This window comes from Magnolia sinica, chromosome 12, assembly GCF_029962835.1.
Source record: "Magnolia sinica isolate HGM2019 chromosome 12, MsV1, whole genome shotgun sequence".
NCBI classification, from domain to species: Eukaryota; Viridiplantae; Streptophyta; class Magnoliopsida; order Magnoliales; family Magnoliaceae; genus Magnolia; species Magnolia sinica.
Window position 1 is genome coordinate 76,598,727 of NC_080584.1, and position 14,660 is coordinate 76,613,386.

The following is a 14,660-nucleotide window of genomic DNA, read 5'->3' on the forward strand; positions in this document are numbered from 1 at the left end:
AACTAGAACCCCAGCTTAGCAGCCACAGCCTCCCACTTAGATGCTCTAATCATAGGCTCTTGAAGCAAAAGAATCGAAACCTTCTTCTTCTTGATTAACTGTCTTAGGTGGCGAGTAGTTTGAGCATTACCTACTCCTCTCACATCCCAGGAAAGAATACTAAACATCAGACACCCATCCTTTTCCCTCGACCCTTCTGTGAATGCTTTGAATTCTTTGGCTCTGCCTTTTGAATAGAGAACCTGTCCTTCTCGCTTTTTTCCTGGCATACACAGTTGTAATGGAAGCTGTCCTACCAGCCTTACTGCCCGAATCAAAAGCCTCTAATTTCGTATTTTCCCCCCTAGCAGCCATATCTACCCATAAGGCTATCCCATTCTCGTCATGAACAGTCGCTTGGTGTGTCAGCCTTTCCACACTGAGAGGACTGATGGCCCTGTTGTCTTCTGAGCACCTAGCTGAATTTTCCTCTTCAGTTGCTCTGGTTTCAGCTCTAGCTAATTGATTTGTCCTGTCTTCCAGAGAAGGGAAGTCAGATATTCTTGATTTAGCTCTTTCTAGCATCTCCTTTATGCGATTATCCCTGGTTCTAATAATCCGCGCCTTATCATAGTTAGGCTCTAAAATACTTGGGGCTTCTCTAAGGGAGGGTTATTGTCTCTGTATCACCAGACCTTCTATGAACAAAAGAGGAACCCCAGAAAGCCATCCTTCCCAATCCTCTGGCACATTACTGCCAATGGGGATTCTAGGAATGGTGTGGAAGGAGAGGGGCGAGCATGGAGGGGTGGTAGGCTAAGGGGATGAAAGGAAAGGATTTGTTGAGTGTTGAGGAGGTGCGGGTAGGGGTTCTGTCATCTAAGTGGATAAGCAGAGGACTAGATAAGGATCGGGTAGGGTTTCAGTCTTCTGAGTGGATGAGTAGTGGAATGGGTTGGGGTTGGGGTTAATCAGGTCGGTATGAACAGCCTGAGGGTGTTGGGACGTAGTGGGGACCTCTTATTGTAGCTCGGACATATGATTTAGGTATGGCCGGGTGAGGGCATTCGGTTGTTGTTCCGTGTCCATGTTGATTTCCCCAAGTAGCAACACATTTCCATGTTCATTATCACAAGTAGCTGCTCATTCGTTCTCCATATGTGTTGCCACCTGTAACAGCCCGTTCATATTTTGCTGATTCGGTTGAGTTGTCTGTGAGGCAATAGGTCAAACACTCGCCGGCCTTTCTTCCCTCTGATCTACCTGGCTTTGAGTGTTGCGTTGGACCCTGTCTCCTTCCGCCATTTCCATCACTAACTAATTTCCAAACGATCTAATAACCCACTGCTTTGTCCCATCTTGTCTGGGAAGGTTGCCATTCTCGTTTGCGCTGTTTGCCGGAGCAGTAGCCTCAATTCGCACCACAATCTGGAAGAGCCTGCCTTCCACAATGAGGTTTAGCAGTTTACTGTGATTGAAATCCTGCCTAGGAGAGATTCGGGATCTGGCGTACCATCCTTCTTACCCTGCGTTGACAATTGATCTAGCTCCAGCACGTCTAAGATTTGTTGCTCCAATGACAACTGGATATCAGATTCAATTAGAATTAGTTGACAAAGAAGGAACAGGCCTGGTTGGAAAGCCTCAGCGCAGCAACGTGTGTAGGTAGATAATTCCGATTACAATAAAAGTCATGTGCAGATAGAAAATAGGTCTATTGAAAGAGGCTTGAAAGAAAAGGATCGTGATGTTGAACATGTCACATATTAGTTCCTAGCATGGTTGGGCCAAAAGAAGGTGGACCGTAAATTGACTATAACTTTTGATCCGGGTATCATTACGGGGTGCACAACCTATCAATTTTTATTGAAACGGGCCATCCGAGGTGAACTGACCCACACATCTATCCATTTCATTACAAAACACGCGATTTCAACTTAAAAATGAATTTTTAGGAAAAATATACTATTTTTAGCAATTCTGAAATTTTTTATATTTTTCTATTTTTAGAGTTTTAGATTTTCCTCATTTTTAGAAATAACTTGTAATTATGCTACAATTCTTCTAGCAAAAGTTTATTTGGAATTTTTTTTTTTAGAAATTAGGCTTTAGAAGAGTTTTAGTAGAATTAGGATTTTTATTATTGTTAGGATTTTGCTATTTTTGGTAATTACCAAACGGCCTTTTTTTTTTCTATATTAATGGTGTAACAGGGACACATATATATTAGATAATTATCGATAAAATTATTTCAAATATTTTAGAATTATTTCTATTTTCTTTTCCTCATGCATTCAAGATTTCTCTGCGAGTAGTTCAGAGAAGTTCTGTGGATTCGAAACAGCTATCCCTTTAAGCAAGACGGTGCTCGACCTCACATACTTCCCTGCATCAGCTCGACACAACAAATAAAGGATCTAGTAAGAAAACAGCCAAACAACAAAATAAGTATAGTGAAATCTGGCACAATAGAAAAGGCCCTCACTATGAAAAATGAATCCGATCACACGAAGCAGGAATGCATTAGACAACCTTCAAGTTAAGCCAACCTAATTAGACAACCAGTCAAGTTTTCAGGTTTTTTAACTATGATTTGAGAATGATAGTAATCAACCTATGTAATAAGCTATTACATTACATTGTAGTTGTGGGATTTTTGTGCTCTCATTGCTAGTTCTCTACCAAATAAAGTGGGGTTGTGTGAGAATGGCAGCCAAAGTTAGAATTACACCCTAACTTCCAACATGAATATAATGATTTTAACAATAGAAAGAGATAGAAAGGCATGCAAAAATTACCATGTTTATTGAGTCTACGCCACAAGAAATATCCACAAGTGCCAGAAAGAACCATCCCTCCAGCAGCTGATGATAATAGAATTGCAAGCAAACATCTCCTCTTGTTAGATGAGCCGATTCCCTGGCCACCTACACTTGCGTATAAATGAGTACAAATAAATCTATCTCCTTTGTAAATGAGCAGCCTATCTTGAGGAATTGATTGAAACATACAAGTTGGTACTTGGGGAAATAACCTCGAATGGAAAACTCGCCCAAATCCACACTCTTCAACCTCTTCATTCGGAATATTACTTTCGACACTTCGAGGGAGGAATTATTCCGTATCTTCTCCAAATACGGGAAAGTAACTGATGTGTACATCCCATCCTTCCCGGAATCGTCAAAACCAAGGGAATATGATTTTTTCTGCTTTAAATACGAGCAAGAGGCTAAAAATGCCATGGATGTGCTCAATGGCAAAAGGATCGACCGCCAAATAGTAGATGTGCGATGGGCCAGAAACAGGGCTCCTCTTGACAGAGCCAGCCTCAGCCATTGCAGCACTGTTCAGGTAAAACAAAAACACCATCAGGACTCAACCACCTCTTACTTGGGTACTCTGAACAGGGTGACAGATAACCATTCGAGGAAATCACACTCGAAGGAAGACATTGCTACAGTGGCAGATAGAAGAGCATAGAAACCAGACTCTAAGCTTTGTCTTTAGGCGTGGTCATCACCGTCTCCAGCCCCAACATTTCAATCCTGAGAATCTGTAGTGCGTTCAACACATCATGTTTTGGCCCATCTCTTGCTGAAATCACGTGAATATCCCCTATCAAATTTCTTCTCAGGTGGAGATCTAAGCAAGCTTTTGACGGATTCCTTCTAGATTTCGAATTCCATAAATCCTCCAATATAATATCAGCAATTAAATGGTCCCCAGGGGAGGTTTTTGGAGGAGACGGTATTTGGTTGCGACTATTCGGAATACCCGCTCATGCCTAGATGGAGTCAATTTTGTTGGACCTAGGTAATCAGCTAGGCAAGGTAACACAGATTGATCCCATCAGCACATACGACATTTTCCAAACGTTTGCTTGTATCAGAGTTGTTATTGCCTCTGGTACGAATATGCGGAGAGCTCTCAAGCTCCAAGTTCTTGGACAATGTTTTCCAATTTTAGCGGAGGTGGAATCACTCTATACTGCCAATACCATCCACCACAACTCCCGCATCCTAATTGAAGTCCAGACTGTAAAAGAGAGTACAAAAGATTGGGTCTAGAGAAACTTCAGCTCCCCTCTGCCGGCCCCTCCGAAACGCCTGATAAGTGTTTGTGAAAATGTTGCTGAAACAACCCAAGCAAATGACACCCACACTACAAACAGGACTTATGCTTCCTCCCCTAAGGATGGTAACGAATTGTCTAAGGAAGGTAACGAATTGCCTATGCAAGCAAGCATCTTTGTGATAAGCAACAGGGATGGTCAGATTCATGAAACTGCTACGGGACCTGCTGATAGGGGACTCGCTGAAATAGGACCTACTGAAATCCTCTTGGGACCTCCTGATAGGGGACCCGCTGATATGGAACATGTTGACATAGGACCCACTAATAGGGGATTTGCTGATATGGGTCTTGTTGAGATGGGACAAGCTGATATGGGACCTGCAGATATGGGACCTGCTCATATGGGACAAGCTGATGTGAGAGCTTCTAATATGGGACCTACTTCAGTTCCCCTTGGAGACCGATCTCCAACCGCTCTTAGGGGTGCGGCTTCGGGTAGTGCTTGCAATCAAGACATTGACCTTGCTGACCACTCTAGTCCTGCTATGGATCTTATTACTGGAAAAGTATCTGCCAATTGTCCCAGCCCATCAATGCTGCAGATGCACGATAGACTTCCAACTCCACAGCACGATCCTCTAACAAACTGAATTGGCTTGGCCGAGATTACTGCAACTCTGTTCCCAAACGAAATAGAAAATGATCAGAACACCCAAGAGGATAGACAGGCAGATATTTCTGCAGCCACAAACACTTTCAATAAGGAGCTACAGCAAAGTTTTCTTCGCCGATCCAGATCTCAAGGGGACTCGCCTCTCAACCTCGGCTCCCAGTTGAAAGGTGCAGATAATGATGAGGAACCTGATGATGATTTCAATTCGATTACCTCAGACAGAGTGTTCACAGATCATCACAAGTTGAATTGTTTAGAGGAGGCTGATCTTCTTTCTTCCTTTGCTAAGGAACCGCTCGCCCTACAAGATGAGCACAGGCTGGTTATCGATTTGTCCCCTTATTTCAGATCACCCCGAAATATGAATGCAGAAAGGTTTCACCTCTATGGACCAGAGATCATTGAAGAGGATTCAAATAGGAGGGAAGTCTATGATGTTGCCCGAGCTGTCCCACCTGACAAGATACAAGAGAAGGATACCTCCATCTCTGACAGACCGAATCAGTATCCTCCTCTGGATCCACACGAGCAACCTAGAATCAAAGTTGTCAAAGTGTACAAGAGAAGAGGGCGTATTCTCTGCAGCAGGTTAAAATGGGAATCTAGACTTAGAAGACTAAGGCGCAGGGCTGCGAATACAGGCTGTGTAACGGATGGATAAGATCTTAATTTGGAATGCCCGTGGTATTAGCAACAAGAGAACAATCAGAACCTTAAAGAGGATGATTAGACGCCATAACCCCTGCATTGTGGTGATTCTTGAACCGATGATCAGGGATGCTCACAGAATCAGAATTGGCTTAAGTATTGGTTTCCACCTCTCCTTCTCTAATGATAATGAGGGTGGAAAAATATGGTTTTTCTATAAAGATTTGTTATCCTGCTCAAATTTTAAAGCTTCTAACCAATCATTAACTGTTCAGATTCAGGTACAACATATTCAGCTGTCTGTTTTTCTCACGTCTGTTTACGCCAGCTGTTCTAGAATTCTCAGGAGAGCTCTTTTGGACGAGTTAGCGGATCTGTCATCATCTATCCATAGCCCATGGGGAGTGGGTGGTGATTTCAATGCGATCATTAATGCTTCGGAAAGACGTAGCCGAGGTGAGTTTGACAGGCAAAGCGCCAGGGAATTCTCTGAGGTGATTGAGAATGCTAGGCTGGTTAACGCGGGATTCATAAGACAATGCTTCACATGGTGCAACAACCAAGCGGGGCGTCTAGAATCTGGGCGAGGCTAGATAGAATGCTCACCAATGCTCCCTGGACGTCCTCTTTTCCTTGTTTCTGGATCGAGCACCTTCCTCGGGTTAACTCTAACTACAATCCACTTCTCCTGGATTTCCCTCCCCAACCCACTGTCAGCCCAAGGCCGTTCAGCTTTTAGATGATGTGGACAAGGGATGATGCTTTCCTTCAGGTAGTTAAATCAACTTGGGATAAAGCTAAATCTTATCACCCGGTCTTCAATGTGCTAGCTAAACTTAAGAGCGTCAAGGCTGAGCTAAAAATCTGGAACAAGGAACAATTTGGAAATATTTTTGATTAGATGAAAGCAGCAGAAATAGAACTTGAAACGACCGACCTTCTGTTGCAACAACACTCGTCCAATTAGAGCTTAAGTAGCGACATTCAGACCAGATTCCAAGCAGCCTCAAATCACCTAGCTCAATTGGAGATCAAGCAAGAGTTGTTTTGGAAACAAAAAGCGAGAAATAGCTGGCTCAAGGAGGGTGACCGGAACTCTATGTTCTTCCATGCATCCACAACAGAGTAACATCGCAGAGCTACAATTAACAAAATTGTGCTAGATACAGGCGAAGAATTAACGAACTGGGAAGAGATCAAGCGGGAGGCAGTGCGCCATTTTCCAGTTAGATTTTCTGGGTACCCCATCAGCGAGGAATCTACGCTGCTAGATTCAGTCCCTCATATGCTAACGTAGGAGATGAATGACCAGCTGACTATGCCCCCATTCTTATTAAAGGTTAAGCAAGCAGCTCTATCCATCCCGAGAGAGGGAGCCCCGGGCCCTAACAGTTTCTTAGGCGCTTTTTTCTTATCCTGCCGGGACATTATCAGCCAGGATATTCATAAGGCGATGCTGTATTTCTTCCGGGGGGAAAGGTACCTCGAGCAGTCAACTCTACCCTCATTTGCCTCATCCCCAAGGGGCCTGCCCCAAGAAGGTGGTCCGACTATAGGCCAATCAGTTTATGTAACTGCCTATACAAAATTATTTCCAAGATAATAGTGCTCAGGTTAAACCGTTTGCTGCCTTCCTTGATTTCAGTTGAGCAAGGTGCATTCATCAAGAGTCGTTTGATCTTCGAAAACATTGCACTCTCTCAGGAGCTGTATAGAGATTTAAGTAGAAAGAATAGAGGAGGTAACATTGTTTTAAAATTAGATATGGAAAAGGCGTACGACAGGGTGGATTGGTTTTTCCTTAAACAGGTTCTTGGGCGCTTTGGTTTCTGCCAAAAATGGATGAGCTTAGTAGAAAACTGTTGAGCTAGCTGTTGGTTCTCGGTATTAATTAACGGTGAGGCTGTGGGTTTTTTCAAGTCCTCGCGAGGGTTGCGGCAGGGGGACCCGCTCTCTCCTAGCCTCTTCATTCTCTGAGTTGATGTGCTTAGCCGTAGCCTTAATCATCTCATGTCTTCTAGGCAATGTTCTCCTTTCACTCAACGGAGGGGCAGCCCGCTAATTTCCCACCTCCTATCTGCGGATGACACCCTGCTTTTCCTAAACGGTGGTTTAGCCTCCCTTCGTAAGATTAAAGCTCTGTTGGATGAATATCAGAAAGCATCTGGCCAATGCATCAACCGTGGTAGAAGCTCCTTCCTTTGCTCGGATAAGATCCCGGCGTCCAGAATTAGAGCCATTTCAAACCTCCTCGGTATTGCCAGATCAAACGGACCTTTTATCTACTTAGGGGTTCCCCTGGCTATAACTAGACTGAAGGAAAGTTCTTTTAAATCCTTGGTGGATAAAGTGGAGGGTCGGATAAGCGGTTGGAAAACTAGATTTCTGTCACAAGCTGGGAGAGCGGTCCTCATTAAACATGTTTTGGGGGGTATTCCCATTCTTTCTATGGCATCCACCACCCTCCTAAAAGTGGTCCTGGCTGAGTTGGAGAGAAGGTTTGCAGCATTTTTTTGAGGATGGGCAGATGGGAAGAGAAAGTTTCATTAGCGAAATTGGAAGACCATTGCTCAGCCGTTAGATGAAGGAGGGTTTAGCATCTGTAAACTATCTAAAACTATGACTGCGTTACATTTAAAGTTGGCTTGGACCTTCAAATTCCACGTAGATTCCAGCCTTTGGGCTTCCTACATGGCATCAAAATATGCCTGTCAGCAGCTCTCTGATATTCCTAGAGGCTACGTTTGCCTTGGCTCACCGCTTTGGAGGAGGATTTCCAGGTTACTGCCATTTATTGAAGCTAAGGTGTAGTGGGAGGTTGGTGCAGGGAACAGTAATTTGTGGACGCCGAACTGGACGGGTCTATAAGACATCCCTCTTGACTCTCTGCCTCTGACAGTCAACCAGTTCTTGGGTCCTAACGGCCCCCTCCCTCCCTCTCGAGCTCTCTCCCTACTCCCCTAACAAGCTATTGATCATATTTTTCAAGGCGGTTTCTGCCTATCTGAAGGTCCTGACTCTCCCTTCTGGCCGCTCTCCACTTCTGGGATTTTCACTGTAAAATCAGCCTGGGCGGCAAGTAGACCAAGGGCTCCTAGGAACGTCTGGGCAAAGTGGGTTTGGAACGAATATTTGCCACCAAAAATTTCTTTGTTCCTTTGGAAGCTAATCCACAAAGCTGTTCCTGTGGAGACAACAGTGTAATCTAGAGGAGTTTCGCTCGCGTCTAGATGTATTTGTTGCAATAGTGGCTCAGTTAGTAACCCTTCAGTAGAATCCCTCTCTCATCTCTTCCTTAATGGGCAATTAGCCTCGGCAGTTTAGAGCTTCTTCGGATCGACTTTTGGAATCTCGGTCCTGCAGACTCATTTGATGGTTGCTAGATTGTTTCAGTGGAAAAGGTCATATGCAGGCCGCATTTCATCGTCGAGCTCCCAGCACCTGGCACCTGCATTCATCTGGTGGGAATTGTGGAAAGCCAGGAATGGAGTTGTCTTCGATGAGAAAGCTCCTTCAGTTGCCGTTGTGATTGCCCAGGTGTCGTGGTGGCTCTCCACGACTCGATCGATTTGGCTTCCTCCTAGTTCCTTGCTTGGTAGGACTTTTGGTGGATGGGAAATAAAACACTCGGTTGTGGCTTGGCAGAAACCTCCTACGGGCTGGTTTAAAGTCAATGTGGATGGGTCCTCACGAGGTAATCCGGGGTTGGTGGGGGGCAGAGGCGTTTGCAGAAATGAGAAGGGAGAAGTCATCTTCGATTTCTCATTTGGTTATAGGGTGATGTCTAACATTGGAGCAGAATTGAGAGCGGCTCACGATGGTTTACCTCTTTGTTTTAGCAAAGGTATCTTCAATGTGGTGATTGAATCAGACTTAGACTTAGTGGTTCGGGCTTTCAAAGGAAATGCAGGCTTAGGCTGGAAATGGAAAGGCTGGCTTCTTAGAAAGGAAAAGCTCCGCCGTCTCGGGCAAGTGGAGTTTTCTCATATTTTTAGGGAAGGTAATGCCCCGACAGATGTGCTTGCTCGGCTGGGGAGCTCGTCCCAATCCCGCCTTTGCTACTTAAGCAAAGATGCCTTTCCCAGAGAGGTTAGAGGGCTTTTTTTCTTAGACAAAGTCGGCTTAAGTGCTGTTAGGAGCAAGTAACCTTTCCTGGATTGTAGTGTCCCTACTTTTGTTTGTTACGATAGGTCTTCTGTTGGTCCTTTTTTCCTCAGGAGACCCGAATGTACTTTTTGTCCAGATCAATATACTCGTTTTTCACTGAAAAACATAAAATAAAATTTGATTGAAAAATAATAATAATAAATAAAAAAATGAGCAGCCTATCTTGTTATACCTAGGTAGAACCTTCGTGAAATCCACCTCCTCCATAAGGTATGTAGCCTCACGTTCCCCTTTGGAACCCGAACATCGTGACCATTTGGAATTCAGGTAGGCTACATACCCTGGGAAAAGGTTATGATAGGATATTCAATATTAGTTTTGTGTAGAGCCCACCATGATGTTTATATGCCATCCAAACCATTCATCTGATCTTCCACGACAATACGAAAGAATTATCTTGAAAAGCATTTTCTATAAAAAAATAAAATCGGATGGGCTATAACACACAAATGAATCCCAACTGAGTGTTTAATCAACCTGATTTGTGGGAAGAAGATGAAACAAAGGATGATCTACCTGATGTGTGGAGTGAATTTCATTTATGTTAAAAATGGCATCCCAAATCCCGCTCTTCCCCTACTTGCGAGGGAAGTGAGCATCAGGGGAACCGTTTATTCAGAAGGCCTTGGATCTCTCTTTACGGCCGGCCTCTTTTTTTATCAGATAAGGTGGGGTTGGTTTCCATTAGAGAATATAGGGTGGGAAAGGAGGCTGTCCTGCCTAGAGTGCCTTTGTAATAAATGGATATGATAGGCGGCCCCCAGATTTCCTGTTTTCTTTTCTGGTGACAGCCCGAAATGTCTATTTCCTATAAAAAAAAATAAAATTATATATATATATATATATATAGAGAGAGAGAGAGTCATGCTCCCCTGCGCACCTACACATGTGCGCACCTTTGTACACGTGTCATGGGTGTCTAATCTGAACGGTCCATGCGATGCGGGATCCCATGAAATGTGACAAATTTTCACCTGATATAAAATTCTGGTGGGCCATAGCAAAGAGAAATGTAATTCAAGGGAGGAAACTGTTTTCATTTTTCATGGGCCATCAAAGTTTTAGATCAAAGTAAAATTTGGCCTCAGGAGGTTTTACGAGGTGCTGCTTCACAAGAACGGTTCAGATTTTGGATCCACATCACATAGGAAGGGTTCTCAAAAAAGTTCATACCTAGTACGTACGAACTGGTTCGCATGTGACCGTTTCCGTGTTTCCGTGTGTGTGTGTGTATTATTTTAAAGATTCATGCGTACCAAAGGTTGGGCTCCACCATCCACCTGCCGATGCCTAGAAGACCCACGGCTCAACGCATAGATGGATGAGGCCCACTTGATGAACAACAGGGCCTCGAGTCCTACCCGATGCATGCAGTCTATGTCCCAATTAGGATACCAATCATACGACAGTATAAGGTTATCAAGATCATTGATCCATTGAGTTTCATTGTAGATGGAAAATGCTAATTTTCACTTGAATTCGGATTGTTGTTTACCTTCTTAACCGTCGACCCTTGCACAATGAATAGAATGGTTAGGATTGTCCGGTCAAAGCATACTCGATCCACAGGGGAATGGATCTGACCAATGGCCTGGATGAACGAACAACGGACCCAAATATTCATAGTTAAAAAAGCGTGTTTGCAGTGGGTAAGTATGGTATAATATCTATCGTTGACTTTAATTACCTGCTTCAATAATGCACTGCCCCTTGCATTGGGGCTCCATGTGAGAGCTCCATATTGACACTTAGTTCTCCCACACTATGTCATGGAAAACGTGTAAAAGATCTGGGCCACCATGATCTACTGGTTTCATCGATACCGTTCATCTATTTTCCAATATCATTTTAAGATAGAAGTCCAAACGTGAGGTAGATCCAAGGTTCAAGTGAAACACAGCACAGGAAGCAGTGTTGATCCTGACTCTTTCTCTTGGTCCATTTGGTACGGGAATAAGAGGATACAAAATATCATGAATGGTATTGATGTCCGTATCTCCGACACCCCTAGAGAGGCCAACTCCGTGGCAGACGCTTTGGCTCGCTTGGGTAGCAAAGGCCAAATGTATAAGCGATTCCATTCCTCGGTGGAGCTCCCCTCTCATATTGGTCTCATGTTCCGATAGAGTAGGCCTTGGGAATCTTCTGATTGGCTAAATTCTTCCTCCTTTTATTTGTTTTTCTGCTTTTACGATAGGCGGGCCCATTCCATTTTGTCTCTGGGCCTGCCCGAAATGTCCAGTTGTAAAGTGATCTTCTTTACGTATATGAAATCAAACTTCAATCAATCAACAAAGAAAAAAAAAAAGTTCAAGTAAAACACATCACAGGAAGCAGCGTTGATGATGACGGCCACACTTAAAACCTTCCTAGGGCCCACCGTGATGTATATTTTCCATCTAACCAGTTCATAAGGTGACGTAAACATGGATGGAAGAAAAACACAAATATCATGGATGAAAGAAAAACACAAATATCAACCTGATCCAAAACTTCTATGGCCTCCAAAAAAAAAAAAAAGTTTTCATGGTAGTTTCCTATTCCACGCTGTCTACTTGAGCTTTGGATCTACTTCATTTTTGGACTTACAAACTATAATAATATGGGAAAAATATATGAATGGTGTGTATAAAACATAGAGATCCTGGTGTCCTTATCAGCGGGTTGGATGGAATAAAACATTACAGAAACATTTGAATTATTTAATGGTAGGCTGTTCAATCACTATTTTTTTCCCATGGTATGGTCCACCTGAGAATTGTTCCTCTTTATTTTTGGGTTCATGCCTTAGAATGATATGAAAATCGGATGGATTGACGTGTGTATATACAATACATACATCAAAGTAGGCACCATGGTAATGGACGCACCTAATCCACTCCCAGCAGACAGCATGCAAGATAGCATATATCATCCAGTGAGCCATACACACTTTGAATTTGGACCGTCAAGCTTTTTTACTTAATTACTTATTTTCTAATAAAAAATTGGTTTCCCAGACCAACATCCAGATGGGGTAAGAGGCCTATATCTCAAATCTGGCCTGAACATCGGTCACAAATCCGCTGCTGGTATTCAAACAGATGGTTCAGTAAAACAACAGGGGTCAGGATGGAGGCGTGATTTTGACACCATGGCACATCCAAAATAGCAGCACCCAGATGTAATCAACTGTCCAGTGCTTATGCCGCTAAGCTAAATCATATCCTATTATCCCAAATAAGAAAATTAAAAATAGAGAAACAAACATACCTAGTTCAGAACCAGCGAGGCGCCGGTAGAGGTCAACAGCGCCTTCTGTATTCTCCACAACATCAATCAAATCCCCCACCCAAATCAGACATTTCCACGATCCCCAACCGCTCACATTAGTATAAGCATAAGCAGTACAAGATCAATTTCTAAGGCATCCCAATTCACAATCTCTTACACTAACATTTCCCGCTGATATTGAAAAATCAGGCAATTTCATCCGGGCGAGCTTAAAAAACCCATCATTACTCTGACATACTAATGCCTTTTGCCTCACACAACCTCCAGACCAATTCCCTGAATCCCAGTCATTCCGTATTCTAGGCTCGAATCCTTTCAAACACTTACAAATCAACGGTGAGCTACTATTGTCACAGCTAGCAAATGGACCACATGGGCTATATAAATCGCATTCATTTGTCGGTGAAGATTGCAAAATAGCCCATGCTTTGGAATCCTCCTTCCACGACTGCAGCTGAAACAGCCCCGTTGGAGTTAAAAGGTACCTTACCATGAAAGAATTATCGGAGAGAGTGACCCAGATTGAAATTTCATCATCAGTTTCCACAACGCTGACATAACCCACATAGATGCGGTTCACCTCAGGCTGACTAGCAATCGCTACCTTTTGCCATACCCCGTCCCTCATGTACACGCCCATTCTACTGAATATGATTAGCTGCCGAGGTGTGTGAGGATCGATACCTAGAGCATACGAGCCAGTGGCTGGGTCATTTACATCTTTCCACGACGTGAGAAGTATGTTTTTTCCAGTTTGTGTATTCAACGATAATCTCATGCCAGGGAGAAGCGAGCTGGATGGGTTGTCGAAGCTCTGCCAGATGATTGTTTGATCAGTTTGTCTCAAAACAAGATTTCCAGTATCTGTGAGTACTGCTATAGTATTATTTCCAACGCTGATGGAAACATTGGATGACCAGAGAATGTTACAATCTCCTTCCAAGACGACGAGATTTCCATCGTGGGTGATTGTAAGAACTCCAGCGGTGGAATTGGTAAGTGGGTTTTCTTTGTTGGCTACCCATATAACCGTCTGATCAGGAATCTTGTTGTACCAAATCCCAACATAGCGCTTGGTGGAATTACCGGGACTGAAGAAGCCCAATGCGAAGTTATCGTTGGAAGATGTTATCGTCTGGTTTGTGCGAATGGATTGACCTGCCGCTATCCTGTCCTCCCCGGTGGAAATGAAGAGATGGTAAGATGAGAGATGAAAATGAGAGAATACCAATCCATGGATGCGCTTCTTGTGCCTGGTACAGATTCATTGCCAACCTCTCCACCTTTTGAATGAAATGGTAGGAAGAATTTCGAGACGGTCTTCGCTGTTGGAATAAGTACCCCTTTCTTTGAATTAAAATTACCTCACCAACCATATTGTCTGTCGGTGTACACCGAGTCGGGCTGAGGCAGCTTGACTCGCTAGGTCAGCAGGCATACCCAGCTCATGTTCGGCTCGCCTCGGTGACCAAGCCATCATCTCCAGCTCGACTCGGCTTGGTCAACAGATCGGAATAGTTCGAGCACTACCAAAAAATCAAACAAAAGCTATGGACATTGACAGCTTTTAGCTACGGATTAAATCCGTAGTAATATAGCTACGGATTTAATCCGTAGCTAAAACCTAAGTAATCTGTAGCTAAAGCATACCTCCTCACCTAAACCATATTAAACATAGATGGTGCTTAAGGGGATCCATGGGATCCATTGAAATATATGTGTTGGATCTAAGCCATCCAACAATTCTGATATATAATTTTAGTGCATGAGCCCAAAAATTATTTAGATTAAATGTCTAAGTGGACCACACTATAAGAAATAATTAAAATTAAATTTCTATTATTAA

At 43.5% G+C, this 14,660-nt stretch overlaps 1 protein-coding gene across 1 annotated transcript; it reads right to left on the reverse strand.

Annotated features, from left to right (window-relative positions):
• Positions 1-12,935: 12,935 nt before the first annotated feature.
• Positions 12,936-14,291, reverse strand: LOC131220273 (G-type lectin S-receptor-like serine/threonine-protein kinase At1g11303). The gene is made up of 2 exons (XM_058215224.1): positions 14,179-14,291; positions 12,936-14,067 (listed from the first exon to the last, which is right to left on the reverse strand). The coding sequence occupies exons 1-2, from the start codon at positions 14,289-14,291 to the stop codon at positions 12,936-12,938; spliced, it is 1,245 nt and encodes a 414-aa protein (XP_058071207.1).
• Between the last annotated feature and the right edge of the window lie 369 nt (positions 14,292-14,660).

Excerpts from the sequence above, each read along its gene's own strand:
- LOC131220273 (XM_058215224.1), bottom strand. The coding sequence starts at position 14,291 with ATGGCTTGGTCACCGAGGCGAGCCGAACATGAGCTGGGTATGCCTGCT. Across the intron at positions 14,068-14,178 it reads CAGACAATATGGTTGGTGAG|GCACAAGAAGCGCATCCATG; the intron begins GTAATTTTAATT and ends AATCTGTACCAG.